Raw genomic sequence first — 13,844 nt, forward strand, 5'->3', positions numbered from 1 at the left:
AGATTAGACTAGAATCTGGTTTCTTACTAGAGCGTCAGGATCTCAGTTATGAGAAAAGCTGAAAGATTTCTCGCTGTTTCTTGTTCTAAACACATGGGAGTGGCCTGACGCAAAACTGATTTTTAAAAGTTTTAAAAGCTCATCACAAAGGTAAGATCAGTATTTTCACCATATTCGTTATTTTCAATTGTTTGGCCAGAGAACACACTCTATAATGGAAAACTGCTATCTTCAGTAGCTGGCAAGCAGCAAAATTCTGCTAGTCACAACAATTTTGTATTCAGTCAACGTATACATTCTTTAGGCAGGGGAGAGAGAACCTTGAACTTTTCCTCATGAGCCTGTGGACGAGGACAATTACTGATTCATTTAATAATGTGAAAGTTTAAACATGCTAGAAGTATAACTTTATACCACAAAACTGTGGGGAAAAAAAAATGCTCAAGTGTCTAGTGCTCAAAAAAAAAAAAAGAAGTTTGATGCCTTCCTTCTCCAGCACTCATGTTTATTTTGCTTACTAACAAATATTAGATACATTTTTGCACTTAAAATACTTCCATCACACATGCTGTTCTTCCTATTTTCATCCATCAAGTTTACTGGCAACACAGACTTGCATCACTCCTCCTCTTTCCCTTTTCCACCTCTGTTCAGAACATTAGCCAGCTTTCATTTACAAGCGAGCCAAGAACGAAACAAGGGAAACCTGACACAATGGTCTACAGCCAGACCAGGAAGCGAATAGTTCTGGAGCTTTACCCTCTCTCTCACTTAGTGAATATGTAACTCTGAACATCTCATATGCTTTGAGGCCAATTTATTTATTAATTTACAACTACATAAAACTGTCCTAACAAAGTGGGATACAAGAGTCCTAACCCTAGTCGTAGTCCTATCCCTAATGAGCGTGCAAGTCTTTTTAAGCTAAAGCAGCTGTATTAGAGGTTATAAGCAAGCTTAGTATTTCTAACCTCCTGATAGTTTTTCACTCAGTTCTCCCATTGCAATGTCACAAAGGTACAGATGTACAACTTTCAGACAAATTAGTTCTATAATGTAACTATGTTAAACTTTTGTGAAATGTAGTCACAAACAAGTTCAGGTTCAAATCTCACAAGGTTTCCCTCCTGCAGGGTACACTTGCAACTGGGAGCTGTCTCTTATCATTCCAAGCCCTCTCGGAAGCAACGTGACATTTCTACCTCCTGAACTGTGACTCTGCACTCCAGTTTCCTTTCAGCACTTCAAATACCAGAGCTCTTCAATTACCTCACTCTTCAATCAAATAAGAGCTTCTGATGAATTCTTGTTTTGATACTGCAAGACAAGTCTCTGACCCATCTTTCTGAACACACTCTTCCCAATTCTAAACCCTAAATCCTTCCTTCATCCACAAATTTTAACTTATTATTGTGATGAAAGAAAAACTCCAAGCAGGGATTTAGCATTTTTCTTTTAAGAAATCCCTTATTTAATAATAATAATATAATGATAGAATAATTTAATGATAGAATTAATTTCTGTCTGCATTGGCACATCCTTAGGGCTGAAATTCGTAAAGATTGCCAAAACTACAGATCTACTTTGATTTTATACAGTTTACAGAAAAGGATAAATTGGGACATTCTTCAAATTAAAATACAAAGATTTTATCATATTCCCATAAACACCCACAACCACTCCTGCAATGAATGTATTTTATAAGTGTGAAAGAGAGAGGTTTTGAAACTTAGTTGAAGTTATACAGACCACAGTTTATTTAAAAACCATGTAAACAAAAATCAAAGGCACAAAATACAAAAACATTTCAGAGTAGCTTGTCATATTGAGATCATACAATTGAATCCATAATATTATCAAAATGTGGTACTACGTAAGCCATGGTAGGTGGAAATGTTGCAGTAAGTATAAAAAATGCGGAATGTCTACTTGCCATTAAATTAATCAGGAGTTACAAATGTGCTGTAAAAGGAAGTCCATACAGTACACTTATTTGTTTCAAGCACTTTTCATACTGATTATTCAGTTTCACAGATTCCTGTACAGCATGCTTGAGATCTTCTATCTCTTCAAAAAAATCCTAGAGAAACCCAAAAATATTCACCTTAAAGTTTCTTTCAAAGACATTCTCAATAAGAGCTAGTCAGCATTTCAGTTGTTCCCAAGTTCAAAGACACCTTCTATGTTTTTATTAATGTACGGTTGAGTTATGCAAACACAGCTACGGCGATATAGAGCAATCAATTATAACCTTACGTAATAATTTAAAACTTTGCCCTGAACACATAACGCAAGCAGAATTCAAGTTATGTTAGAGCCTGAAATACAGACTAATAATAGGAAAGATGACTTAAGAGAAGGAAAAAATGCTGATTTATCAAAAAAGCTACAAAATGACAGTCCAAAATGACAAGGGAATAATGTCAACCTCACCTGTGCAAAAACATAGCTATATGAGCTGAAGTCAGCCAGTAGTAGATAACACACCATCAACTTTTTAGATCTGGAAGTTGCAAGAATATAAAACAGGGACAACAAGCAAGGAGAGAGATGAGGAGAGTAAACTAAGGAGGATGATCTTAGCATTTGAACAAGACAATACTAAAGAGTTTAAGGTGCAAAAAGGGATACCATATTTAGATCTAGAAAGATATAAAATATTTTTAGACCTTAACTGCTTTGTAAATTGCTAGTATCAGTTTAGAACCTTAAGTACAACTACATTTTGTTAATGAATATCCTATTTCAGAATAGTATCTATTATTTATGACTACACTATGTTAAAAAGTTTGGTTTTCGTATTCAAGAGGATAAGATGTGTGATGCATTGAACTTGACAGAGCCTAATACGGGTAACACTATCCAACAGGTTCCACTGGCTCAGATAAAAGCAATTTACAACAAAGGAGGGAATGAAAAAGAGCAGTATGTAAGGCTACACAGAACGTAAAGAGACAGTCCAATAAGAAAGCCGTAAAAACCAAGTCCTGTTGCACTTATTTAATGTCAGCCTACGTGGTGTCACTCTCTCAGATTGATCCTTTCGTAATTATGCTACTCCAGAATGCGTAACTTAACAAGTAGTTCTAGCTACACCTAATTCAACTAGGAGATAAATTCAGCTTCACAGAAATAAACTTCATTTATTAAAAGTATTGATGGCCCATAGCTTGAATGTTTTGTTCAGCTCCTGCAACTCAAGTCTACCGAGAAATTCTGATCCTTTGTAAGTAAAGTCAGAAGTTGTTGGGAAATACAAGGACAGCAAGCAGAACGTAATCACCCAAGACAATTTCACCAACCTTGGAAAGTCCTGTCTACCAGAGTAACACTGCATCTACTTATATCCATCTGTATTTGACATCTTCTCCTGCCTTTTCTTATGACTTTTTTTTTTTAAATGAAGTTACGTGTATCTTAAATAACGTACAGTCACTTAAAACTACCTAAAAAAGGGTCACTGATAAAAAAACATAACCTCAGATTTATATATTTCTCTTCTGAAAGATCAAACTTTCAGCCACAAGTTGTCCCTAACTCCCAAACATGGGGATCTAGAACTCACCCTGGCTCAATGTTCTACAAGTTTCACATCTAATGAACTATCACCACGTTTTACCGTTACCCCTGTAACAAAAGCTAGCATAATATTATTTAGCTTGTGAGAGGGGATTGCAAGATAAGAAAAGAGATTCTCCAAAAACAAATCCAACACAAGACTTGAAGAATAAGCAAAAAACAATTTAAACAAGTTTGTTGCTGAAAATAAAATCTTAGGTCAGGGCATTAAACTGTCTCCTCTACAGCTAGATAAGATCTCTTCATCTTTTCACATAATTTCAAGAATTACCAAATTTTCACACTTTCTCTTTCTACACCTGTATGGACTATCTATCACGAAACCTTCAAAGCCCTCCCCCCTGCCCTCCCTAAGCTTAGAGTTCTGTCAGAGGCATAACTTTGACATGTTTAAATTCAAGAGAAAATAGTTTTCCGCTCACTGACATCATGAAGCAATAGAAGTGATCATTCAAAAAAATATTTTTATTGTGTCTGCAAATGTCTGTTGGAAGGAATTAAGACAGTTATCAGCAGTTACAGTTTTAATGTCATAATGACATGAGACAAATAATCTCTCATGAAGGAAACCAAATTGTCCAAACATTAAAAAAAAATCCACAAGAAAATCCAGCAGTTTAAAACCAAAAAAATAAAAATTGCATTATCCCTCTTCTTTAGCCAAGCAGTACTGTAGGACATTAATGTTTCAAGGAGTCATTCTTTTCCATTCCTTTCTCAGAATGCTATAAATTGATTTTTTTTTTTTTTACGTATTTTGCTTGATAACAGCATAAGTTCAGCCTAAAGATAAGTTTCAGTTCAGGCAGAAAAGTTAGTTTTTCAAAAATCACCTATTCTTAAACTTGTCCTAAAATAAATTACCTTGTCTAATCCGGCTAATTCATTTTTTAGTGCTCTCCTTTCTGTAGACAACTTTTCATTTTCTTTCTTCAGCTTTTTAATCTCCTTCAACAATAGCTCTATATTCAAATAAAAAAAATACAGACTTCAACCATTACAGTCAACCTCCCCCTCATATGAATCATATTACAGCTAAAGAGCTGCCTACGTTTTGTGATATTAGAAAATTATGGTTCAGCTTCTTAAAGTACCTTTTTCATAAAGTGATTTATTCTTAAGAATTGGCCCAGCATACTCCCAGGTACTAGGAAAGATAACAGGATCTGTCAGTTGGATAATCTGCATCTGCCAGATTCTTAGAATGTGGGATTATTTTACTTCAAAATCCACAAAACATACATCACATGCCTTCATTACCTTTTTCTGACTTACGACAGGGTCATATTAGCCCTTGCTGACAGCACATTTCCTGAAAATTATGCCTACGTTATATGATCTCTTCAATCTCTTTTTTTACGCTTTGAAGTGGAACAGGATTGCACCTTAACTTGTGGATTTACTTATGTGAGGAAGAACATGCCCAAACCAGTATTGTCTGGGTTTGTCCCACATTTTAAGGCTAAAACCAGGTTCTTTTGTGTATCAGCGTCTGAAAATCAAAGAATGGAGCAGCAAACATTATCGCTAAGAGATCTGCATAGATACAGCTTACTGGAAAAAATAATAAATAGTACTAAATACAGCCATGCACTCCCACCCATGATTACACCGACATACCAATTTCAGGGAAAAACCAAACCAAAACAAAAAAAAACCTGCTGCTTTTCTCATCACAAACAAATGCAGGGCTGGGTCCACAGATAGGACATTGATTATGAGATACCATTTTTACGTAACAGGTTTTCAAAAATGAAAAACATTTTAGATGCTGCTGGTTGAAGTAGAAGAAATAACCTGGAGTGTGCCTTTGGATCTGAAATGAAATGCATCATCTGTGATGGGCATACTGGAAGCAACATCATCAGAGTTAACCGCATGATTACCTAAATATTTACTGCAACAGGACTCCTTCTTTTTAGACATGTCCCTGCGAGATGTTACTTCTCCCTCTGGGGTTCGACTTCTTTTTCCAGAAACAGCACTAGTTTTCCAAGAAACCTTTTTACATTCCAATTGCTCAATTCTTTGCCTCTGCTCTCGAAGATTATGCTCTAGCTCGTGAATTTTAATCTGTCAAGAAACTAATTTTTTTTAAAATGCATAGAACAAACACAGTTCAACTGAATACAACTGGAAACATATCCTGACTGCAAATCTAGAGCTTTCAATTGCTGACTTAAAACTACATTTATCCAAAGTGTCTGAAAGGAGAAAAAAATACAGCAAGTGAAGTTTTGCATACATCAAAAGCATTTTAAAAAAAATCTGTTACTGAGCACATGCTTGCAAGACAGTATAAATGTACATGCACAAAGATACTAAACCTTTCCACACAGTAAAGCGTACTTTTATAGCAGCAATTGCCAACTTCTAAGAAAAAGTACATATAATCGAAATCATAATGAGTATTAATTCACAAATAAATGAAGCCCATGTTCCAGACTCCTAGGAGGAAATCAATTAGACTGGTCAGTTGTAATGCTTGATCAATGCCTAAAGAGGCCATATCCACTTGAAGCTTCTTGAACCACTCCTGGCCACGCAACCCTACCTTTGCTCCAGTTATGATGCTAGTCTCTTTGCACAGCAAGCCAACAGATCTCGCTACCTGACAGAAGACAATTCGCCTTCGTTTGGTTAGCTTACTGCTGGATTTCTGAAATAAATCGGCTCATGACACATACAGAAAAATATCAGGCCTGGCGCAAGACAGGTCGGAAGATGCAGATACAGCTGGAAGGAGGGGTAGGTAGGTGAATAAAGAAAACAGCAAGGAAAGGGGAGACAGCTTTCAGTTACAGACCTACCAGTGACAGAGTTCACTTTCAAAGGGAACTACAGACTACCTTCTATTAGCTCAATAGCGTGGGAAACAAAAATGAGTTTAAAAAGAAAAACTTGGTCTCATTTTACAAATCTAAAAACTACATTTCAGTCTCACTAAAAGCTTATGTTTGGCTATTTGATACCATCTCCTATAAATTCTACTTACAGTGAGATTTTTAATTGCTTCGCTTTGCTCCTGGTTTGTTTTGATTTCTTTAACGTAACGTTTCTGTAGATCATTATACATCTGAAGTAGTCTAAAACAGAAGAAATGCATAAATTGCAATAAAATATGAAAGCCAACAAAATGTGCATCCTTTATGATAAAAATATTACAGATGCCCCATAGAGATCACTTGGACTGTAGCTGTACTGTAGAGACTCGTAACAGAAATATTTAAGATGGGTGTGAATGAAGTGTGACTGGCAACACAGAAAGAAAAAGTACCAGAAAAAACAGCAAAGCAAGAGTTAAAAGAATGGTCTGTATGGATGGCAAAGAATCCCTTTCACTCAGCCAGACTGAGGACCCTGTTGTTTTTGTCCAGCCCACATGGCCGCGCTCTGATTAAACCTCAGTACAAATAATTCGTTAATGGAAGACCTGTACACTAGCAACAGGAGGGTGGCAACGAGTTTGCAGCGTGTCACATATATCATTCCTCTCCCCATTAGCACAACAGGAATAGCAAAAGACCACTCCTAAAGGATATAAAAAAGTTTGTCCAGAAGCTAGTTTCTTGCCACCAATCAAGAACCCATGACGAGGACTCATGAGGCAGCATCCCCAGCTCTCCGTGTTGCACACAAGCAACTCTGGCCAGACCACCTGGACACACACATCTCGTTGCTTCTGAGTACGTGAGTGTGAGGATATGAGTGAATGAAATATATGAGAAAATGAGTATGAGTGGGTAACATCAATGTAAAATAAACAGATTTGGGATATTATCTTTCCCTTTGATATTACCTTGCATCAAGTTCTGCTACACTAATTTCCTACAGTATTTCATAGCATTCAGTCTACATGTATCAGGCCCACAATGTAACTGATGAACATGAACAGACGTTTTTCCTATTTTATTAGGAATTCGAATAAGAGCCAGCATTCACACTAAGTCACGACTGTGCGCCACAAGCAGGATGAGCGATACTAGTAGAGAACAGCTTTGTAAAATAACATACAAATAGATGCTAGAAAAAAAGCTAAGTCAGGTTATCTATGTGCAACCTAATACAAAGCAGGTCCAGCACTAGATTCAAAGAATAACTCAGACTTCTTCAACATAAGCACCTAATTAGGTACTCAATTCAAGCCCAGAGCCAGACACCCAGCCTTCCTACATAGTTGACAAAGAGAGTCTGGTGGACTGTAAAGGTATTTTTAAAAAAAAAAAAAAAAGAAAGAAAAAGAAAAAGAAAAAAACAGGCCTTCTACAGCCATCTAAACGGAACACTAAAAACAGGGTGGTTGAATCAAGAGCAGTAGGGACTGCCTCTATCTTTATCTGCCTCCAAGATCCACAGCCCATCTCTGTAAGCGGACAAAAAGCAGCCTTTGAAAGAATGGAGCAGCCTATTTATTTTAAATTAAGTCATAGACCAACATCTTATGTAGCATGCCTAGTTGTTAAAATGTTTCAATACACATTTTCTTAAAACAAAAATGTATCTTTTGTATCAAAAATACAGTTACAAGAGTTCATTTCTAGCATTAACTGGCAAACTACAGTAAGTCGTGGCTCACTTCTAAAATCAATTAGACTGAAAAGTAGAATCACTTGTGTAGCTTATTTTGAAAGCAGTACTAGCTATAAATTTTATATATATACATAAAACTGAGCGATAAAAAAATAGAAAATGTAATTACATAATTCTAGGTTAAAAATCTACAAAAAGGATCACGTGTGCACACACACACCATAGAGCTTCCTTAACTCATTCAATTTTTCTTAGTGAAAGATTTGAGAAAGAAGTCCATTTTGTTTTTTGTTTACTGATATTTTCAAGATTAATCTAAGATTTAGTATTTCCTTTTAAAATGTAAATAAAATTATTTTCCATTGTTTCCAAAGCTGAAAGCAGCTTCCATACCAGCAAACAAAAATTCAGCTGACTTAACCATGAACAACATATTCTACCCCACAAAGAAGAATGTTTAATTCTGTGAAGAATTAAATTTGCAGTTTCCAAGAACTCACCTGACACTGTCACCCTCTAGATTAAGATCCTTGCTGTATCCACCCTTATGCCACAAATGGGTTTCCGTTTGAACTTGAACACTTAATTGAAACAAACACAACAGCTTAATAAAATTAGATTTTACAACTTTAATTGGATCAAACAAAGCAACTGAAAAAGGCTAAATTACTTTTCAGTTTGATTTGACAATAGAGGTTTCCATGCAGGAAACCAAATAAACGCACCAAATTTAAACTTGAATTTTTCTGCAAACAGGTATTTAAATCCTGGCCGGACACTCTTCACACTAGTGCTATAGTTTTTCAGGTCCTAAGGTCCCAGTTTCTGAATCTTTTAAACAGTACTGATGCAATTTAACCAGCTTACTACTGTTTGTGAGCAAAACAGTCTAAAACTCTTTGCAGTTAGACAGAGACAGCATGTTGGCTAAGCATAACTCAAGTATTACTTATTGATATCAAAATTGCTTGGTTTACTACAACAGTGAATTTTGTCCAGGTTGCCCCAGTCATCCTTTGTTCCTTTACACGCCTCCAGCATTCTCCATCCCCACCATCCTGCTCACAGACAGCCCTCAAAATATGCAGAACAGGTAAGGCCTAGTTCATCTGAAGAATAACAAGGTACGAGTCCTGAAATATTGCACTTCTTTTGATGCAAAAAGTAATGTTTGACAATTCTTACTCTCTGCTTGTGACATAGTCATGCATTAACTGCTGCAGATGCAGTTTTTCTTGGATCTGGCCCAGATTCTTTTCTAGCTCCTTATTTTTTAGGTGTAGTTTTTTCAACTTCTTGACTAATTGTTCATTTTCATCACTGAGCTGAAAAGGAAGACAATTAAAAAAGAAAAAAAAAAAAATCAAGCAACATTTTCAGATCAAGCATTAATTGAGCTGATAACATTTCAGATCAAAATTCTCTCCCAAAAGTTTTACTACATTTGTCTTGAACTATATAAATATATAAAGAAAAGCAGCAGGAAAAATAATTGGCTTCAAACTTTATGAAGAATTGACTAAAACACAACTTCTTTAACATATATATTAAAGGATTCTAATGCAACTTCATAATTCATTACTGAACGATAAGGCAAAACGGTTTTGTATTTTTTAAAAAAGTGACAAAGGGACAAAACACACCAGTTTTCAGTTATACTTCTAAACTCAAAACACCAGCTCTGCAACGAAGCTCGTATTTATTTTTGTCTTAACCTCACCGAAGCTGAAAGACTAAACTACAGCCGCATTAGCAGAATTTCTTGCACGCACATTTGCTGAACCTCGCCCAGCAGTATATAATCACGCCTATCACCCAAAATGCACCAAATGCAACTAACGATCATGCCCTAACCTACAGGGTATTAAGAAAAACTGATGCTGTCGACAGATACTCAGTCAAGAGAAGGAAGATCAGCAACCGAAAGCTGCTGTAAGCGTGAGCTCTGCCCCTGAAGGCGAAGGCAAACCAGGCCGAGCCGAGAGTCGCCGTGCCCGAGCGTCCCTGCGCGCTCTCTCCAGGCCGGGCCGGGGCGGAAGGGCCTTCCGCGGGGCTCCCGAGAACCGGGGCGTGCCCCGGACGGACGGGAGGCCACCCCGCGGGCCGGCACCGCCAAGGGCCCCACTCACTTGGAGGCACTTGTGGACGGAGGGCAGGGCCATGGCGCCGGGAGCCCCGCCTCGGGCAGGACGCCCCAGGAGGGGCCGCGGCCCGCTCGCGCCCTTTCAAACGCACCCGCCGCCCCGGGGGGACCGCGCCGTGGAAGGCCCCCGCCTGGCTGCCCGATCCACCGCCTGCCACCACCGCTCGCCTCACGGCGCTCGGGCAGGCGTCTTTGCCACCGAAGCCCACCCAGATAGGCTCCGAACAGCGGACGTCATAGGCGAGCGACCGCGCCCCGTCAAGGGCCCTGGCTAACCGCCCCACCGTTGCCACGGAAACGGCAGCAAGCGCAGCCCCGGCCGCTCGACCCGGCGCCGGGGCCTGCGGGACCGGGGCGGCGGCGGCGGCGGCGGCGGCGGCCCCCGCGCCGGGCGGGTCTCCTCCGCCCTCGGGAGCGGCACGGCCGGGGTGCGAGGCAGGCGGGGCCCGGCGCGGCGGCCGCCTGAGCAGCGAGCGCCCCCCGGCGGGCACTGCCGCGGCTGGGAAGGGCTCGCACCGTAGCTCGCCCGGCGCGTTTTACCCGCCTTGAGGCAGAGATCTCCCACCCGGCCTGTACCGGACGGTGACAGCGGGACTCCTGATCCAGCTGTGGGCCCTCCGGAATCAGCTTTACTGTGGCTGTGAACCGCACCCTCCGGAGGCAGTGTAAAAACACCCAGTCTCAGCTTGTCTCTTTTAAATTGTCATTAGTTTTATTCGCAATTTTATTTTCTGCGACTAACAGACAGGGAGTGCGCGGGATTGAGAACACTGCCAGTCGCAGATCTGCACGGACACATTTGGACGCCAACACACAGCAAGTTGCGTATCTCTACAAAAGCGTGCCCTGCATCTCCCGCTCCTGTCACAAGAGAAGCCACGGTACAGGCTGTTCAAGTAACCTCCACCAAGGCAGGAGGTAACAGCATGCCTGGTAACGTTGCAACCCAACGCGGGGGGGTGTACCCTTGGTATTTGTGGTACTTGGTACTACTACTATTTGCTGGTTTTTGGCTTCAGTTTTTGTGTTGTGGAGGTACTTTTGGCAGACCAGGCTGGAGGGCATACAGGCAGGACGAAAGCATTCCACCCTCATGACGGACTGGACCTTACTGATAACATACCGACAGAAGACACTCACCAGCCACAAGAAGATCACCCATCACAGCAAGGTTGACCCAAAGCAGTGATTACTGCCTGCTGATCTCAGTAGCCTTTGTTATTGGCAGTTCAAAACCTTCCCTGTTTCTCTCCCATTCTCTAGGTCTCAAATCTAAGTCTTCTTTTGTTCTCTGCGTCTCCTGTCCCTGTATAAAATGTTGCCCCTCTCATTACTTACAGCCCATCGCATGTTGCCGTCTTTTTTTGTTTTGGTGTAAAACGTTGCCAGATGCCACCTGCCCCTCCATCTTGACCGTGTAGCCCACCTGATTGCAGAGCCTGGCAATTTTTGCGAGGGACCAATAGTTGCCTGGGAAGAGAGGGGCGAGATGACAGCGGCTCACTACTGCCTACTGTGGGCCTACAACTTACCTAACACCTGGTACAAGACACTCCCATCACATTAGGCTGCAAGTGGGAACTGTAAATGTAATCAGATTACGGGAGGTGGCGCGCACCTCTAGCTCCAGGGCACAGCCCCAGCATCTCTCCTCCTCCGCCATCAACCTGGATCAGCCCATCTGGCCAACTCCCTGCGCTTCACACAGAGGTCACAGTGCAAGGTAAAAGCCACTGTGCCAAGTTGAACGTACACAAGATCCAGGTTGTGAGGCTGTTGATGATCCAAGAGTGCATGGGAGGGAACGACGTGCCCATGCTGTCAACTGCTGCCAGAAATCCCCTCTGTCTGTGAAGATTTCTGTATTGGTTCCGTAATCGCAGGAGCAGCCGCACAACACTGCTAATTCTTGGGGCCCGTGACGAGTCACCTTGTCCCTAAATAGCCTGGCAACAAAATTGCTACTTTAATCAGCAACTAACACTGAATAAATTAGCAACCGACAGTTCATAGTATGAAAACCAGGAAGTCGCTTCCAGATAAAAATACAGCTGGATGTAACTAGCTACAGTAGCAGTAAAAAAAAAAAATAAAATAAAATTGGGAGGTATAGTACCAGCCAGCAACGCAATGGTGCTGCAGAAAAAAGGAGATCCCTTTTTCAGATGGAGTAGCAATATCCTGAGGGGTAATTACTCAGTTCTATTCTGTTTTATCCAGCACAAACAAGATCTCAGGTGAGGTCCTGAGGAGTCTAGAAAACAGGAATAAAAATTACATGAGGAAGAAAATACAGCATATCAGGAAGGGTTGAAATAACTCTGTTTAGTCCCGAAAACAGAGACTGCCAAGAATAATTTTAACTGATATTTTAATCTTTATCTTTGGTCATTGTAAAGGATGGTAATAATTGTTTCCCGTGTTCTCTAGAGGAGGATGAGCAGAAATAAAGTTACTTTCCAACAGAGATTACTTCAGTTGGATGACAGGGAAAATTTTCTTAATATCAACGAAGAAAAATACACATAGTTCTCCCTCACTAGAGGTTTTAACAAATGGACCAGAGAATGATATATATTGACGGTTGGACTCGATGATCTTAGAGGTCTTTTCCAACCTTAATGATTCTATGATTCAGCATGACTTTGGATACAGGTATATCTAATATGCACAGCATACTGGCATACAGCAAGCAGACAAAAAGATCATTTTAAAGCCCCTTTTAGGCCAACATTTCAATGATTCCATGTTATTAATTTAGAAGAGAACATGCTCTGATACAATAGGAATTCTGATATATTGCAAAACTTTGTAAAATGACTACTTCAGAAATAATTTTTCAAGTGACAAAGGGAAGCTGTAGTATGGCAGTCCCAGTGCGGTGGAGAAAGATCAGCACAGTGGAATCCAGCATACCCTATATACCAGTATCTCACTATAGACAGTAAGAGTAGGATAACAATTTTTTCCTCAACATTGGGAATGTCAGGAGTAGTCATAATTGCTTAATACCACCCAAGGCAAGGCCACCTGAATATCAAGGAATAGTATTTTATAAAGAATGTGCAAGGCTCGCTAGGACTTACATTCCCATGGTACCCAGGTGTTTGGTTTTGTTTTGTTTTTTTAAAATACTATGGGTGGAGCAGTAAAACAAAAAGAGGAGGAAGCACAGATGGATTAACTCAGGGCTTCTGCAGAAACTAGAGCAGGCATGGAAAGGGCAGCACTGGGCAGTACTCAGACAACAACCTACACAGGTCAGAAGTAGCAGAGAAAACAAGCCCGCGATATGTCTTGGGTCATTCTCAGATGTGAAGTCCGCAGACCCTGTTTCCCTAGCTCTTCTACAAACACAACAACTAGTTCTGGGCACACTGCTGCTCTCCTGCTTACCCAGGAGTTGACAACGATGCAGCAGCTATGTACAGTTTTTAAGACCCAAATATTTTCAGAACTCAAAAACTGTTACCCATAGAACATCTTCTCTATTCTACAGGCTGGAAAACAACACACAGAAAAGTTGGGAAATGAGCCAACAGAGCTAAAAGGGAAGCAAGAATTCCCAATTTCTGACCTAGAAACTGAGCCG

The 13,844-nt window shown here is 40.3% G+C and overlaps 2 protein-coding genes across 5 annotated transcripts in view; both read right to left on the reverse strand.

The window, feature by feature from the left end:
- Positions 1-13,844, reverse strand: part of MPPE1 (metallophosphoesterase 1) — a 43,008-nt gene that overhangs the window by 22,538 nt on the left and 6,626 nt on the right. The window lies entirely within an intron of this gene.
- LOC143156464 (uncharacterized) lies at positions 1,734-10,328 on the reverse strand. Of its 3 annotated transcripts, XR_012994627.1 has the most exons (8): positions 10,239-10,328; positions 9,295-9,434; positions 8,610-8,690; positions 6,575-6,665; positions 5,466-5,652; positions 4,444-4,541; positions 2,434-2,503; positions 2,049-2,080 (listed from the first exon to the last, which is right to left on the reverse strand). XR_012994627.1 is itself a non-coding variant. In XM_076329999.1 (7 exons), the coding sequence occupies exons 1-7, from the start codon at positions 10,269-10,271 to the stop codon at positions 1,952-1,954; spliced, it is 759 nt and encodes a 252-aa protein (XP_076186114.1). In that variant the 5' UTR covers positions 10,272-10,328; the 3' UTR covers positions 1,734-1,951. The 3 variants fall into 3 exon arrangements, 2 of the variants coding, with proteins under 2 accessions (XP_076186114.1, XP_076186115.1); XM_076329999.1 differs by lacking the exon at positions 2,434-2,503 and having other exon boundaries at positions 1,734-2,080; XM_076330000.1 differs by lacking the exons at positions 2,049-2,080; positions 2,434-2,503 and adding an exon at positions 4,674-4,726 and having other exon boundaries at positions 4,450-4,541.

This window comes from Aptenodytes patagonicus, chromosome 2 (assembly GCF_965638725.1).
Source record: "Aptenodytes patagonicus chromosome 2, bAptPat1.pri.cur, whole genome shotgun sequence".
Classification (NCBI taxonomy): domain Eukaryota; kingdom Metazoa; phylum Chordata; class Aves; order Sphenisciformes; family Spheniscidae; genus Aptenodytes; species Aptenodytes patagonicus.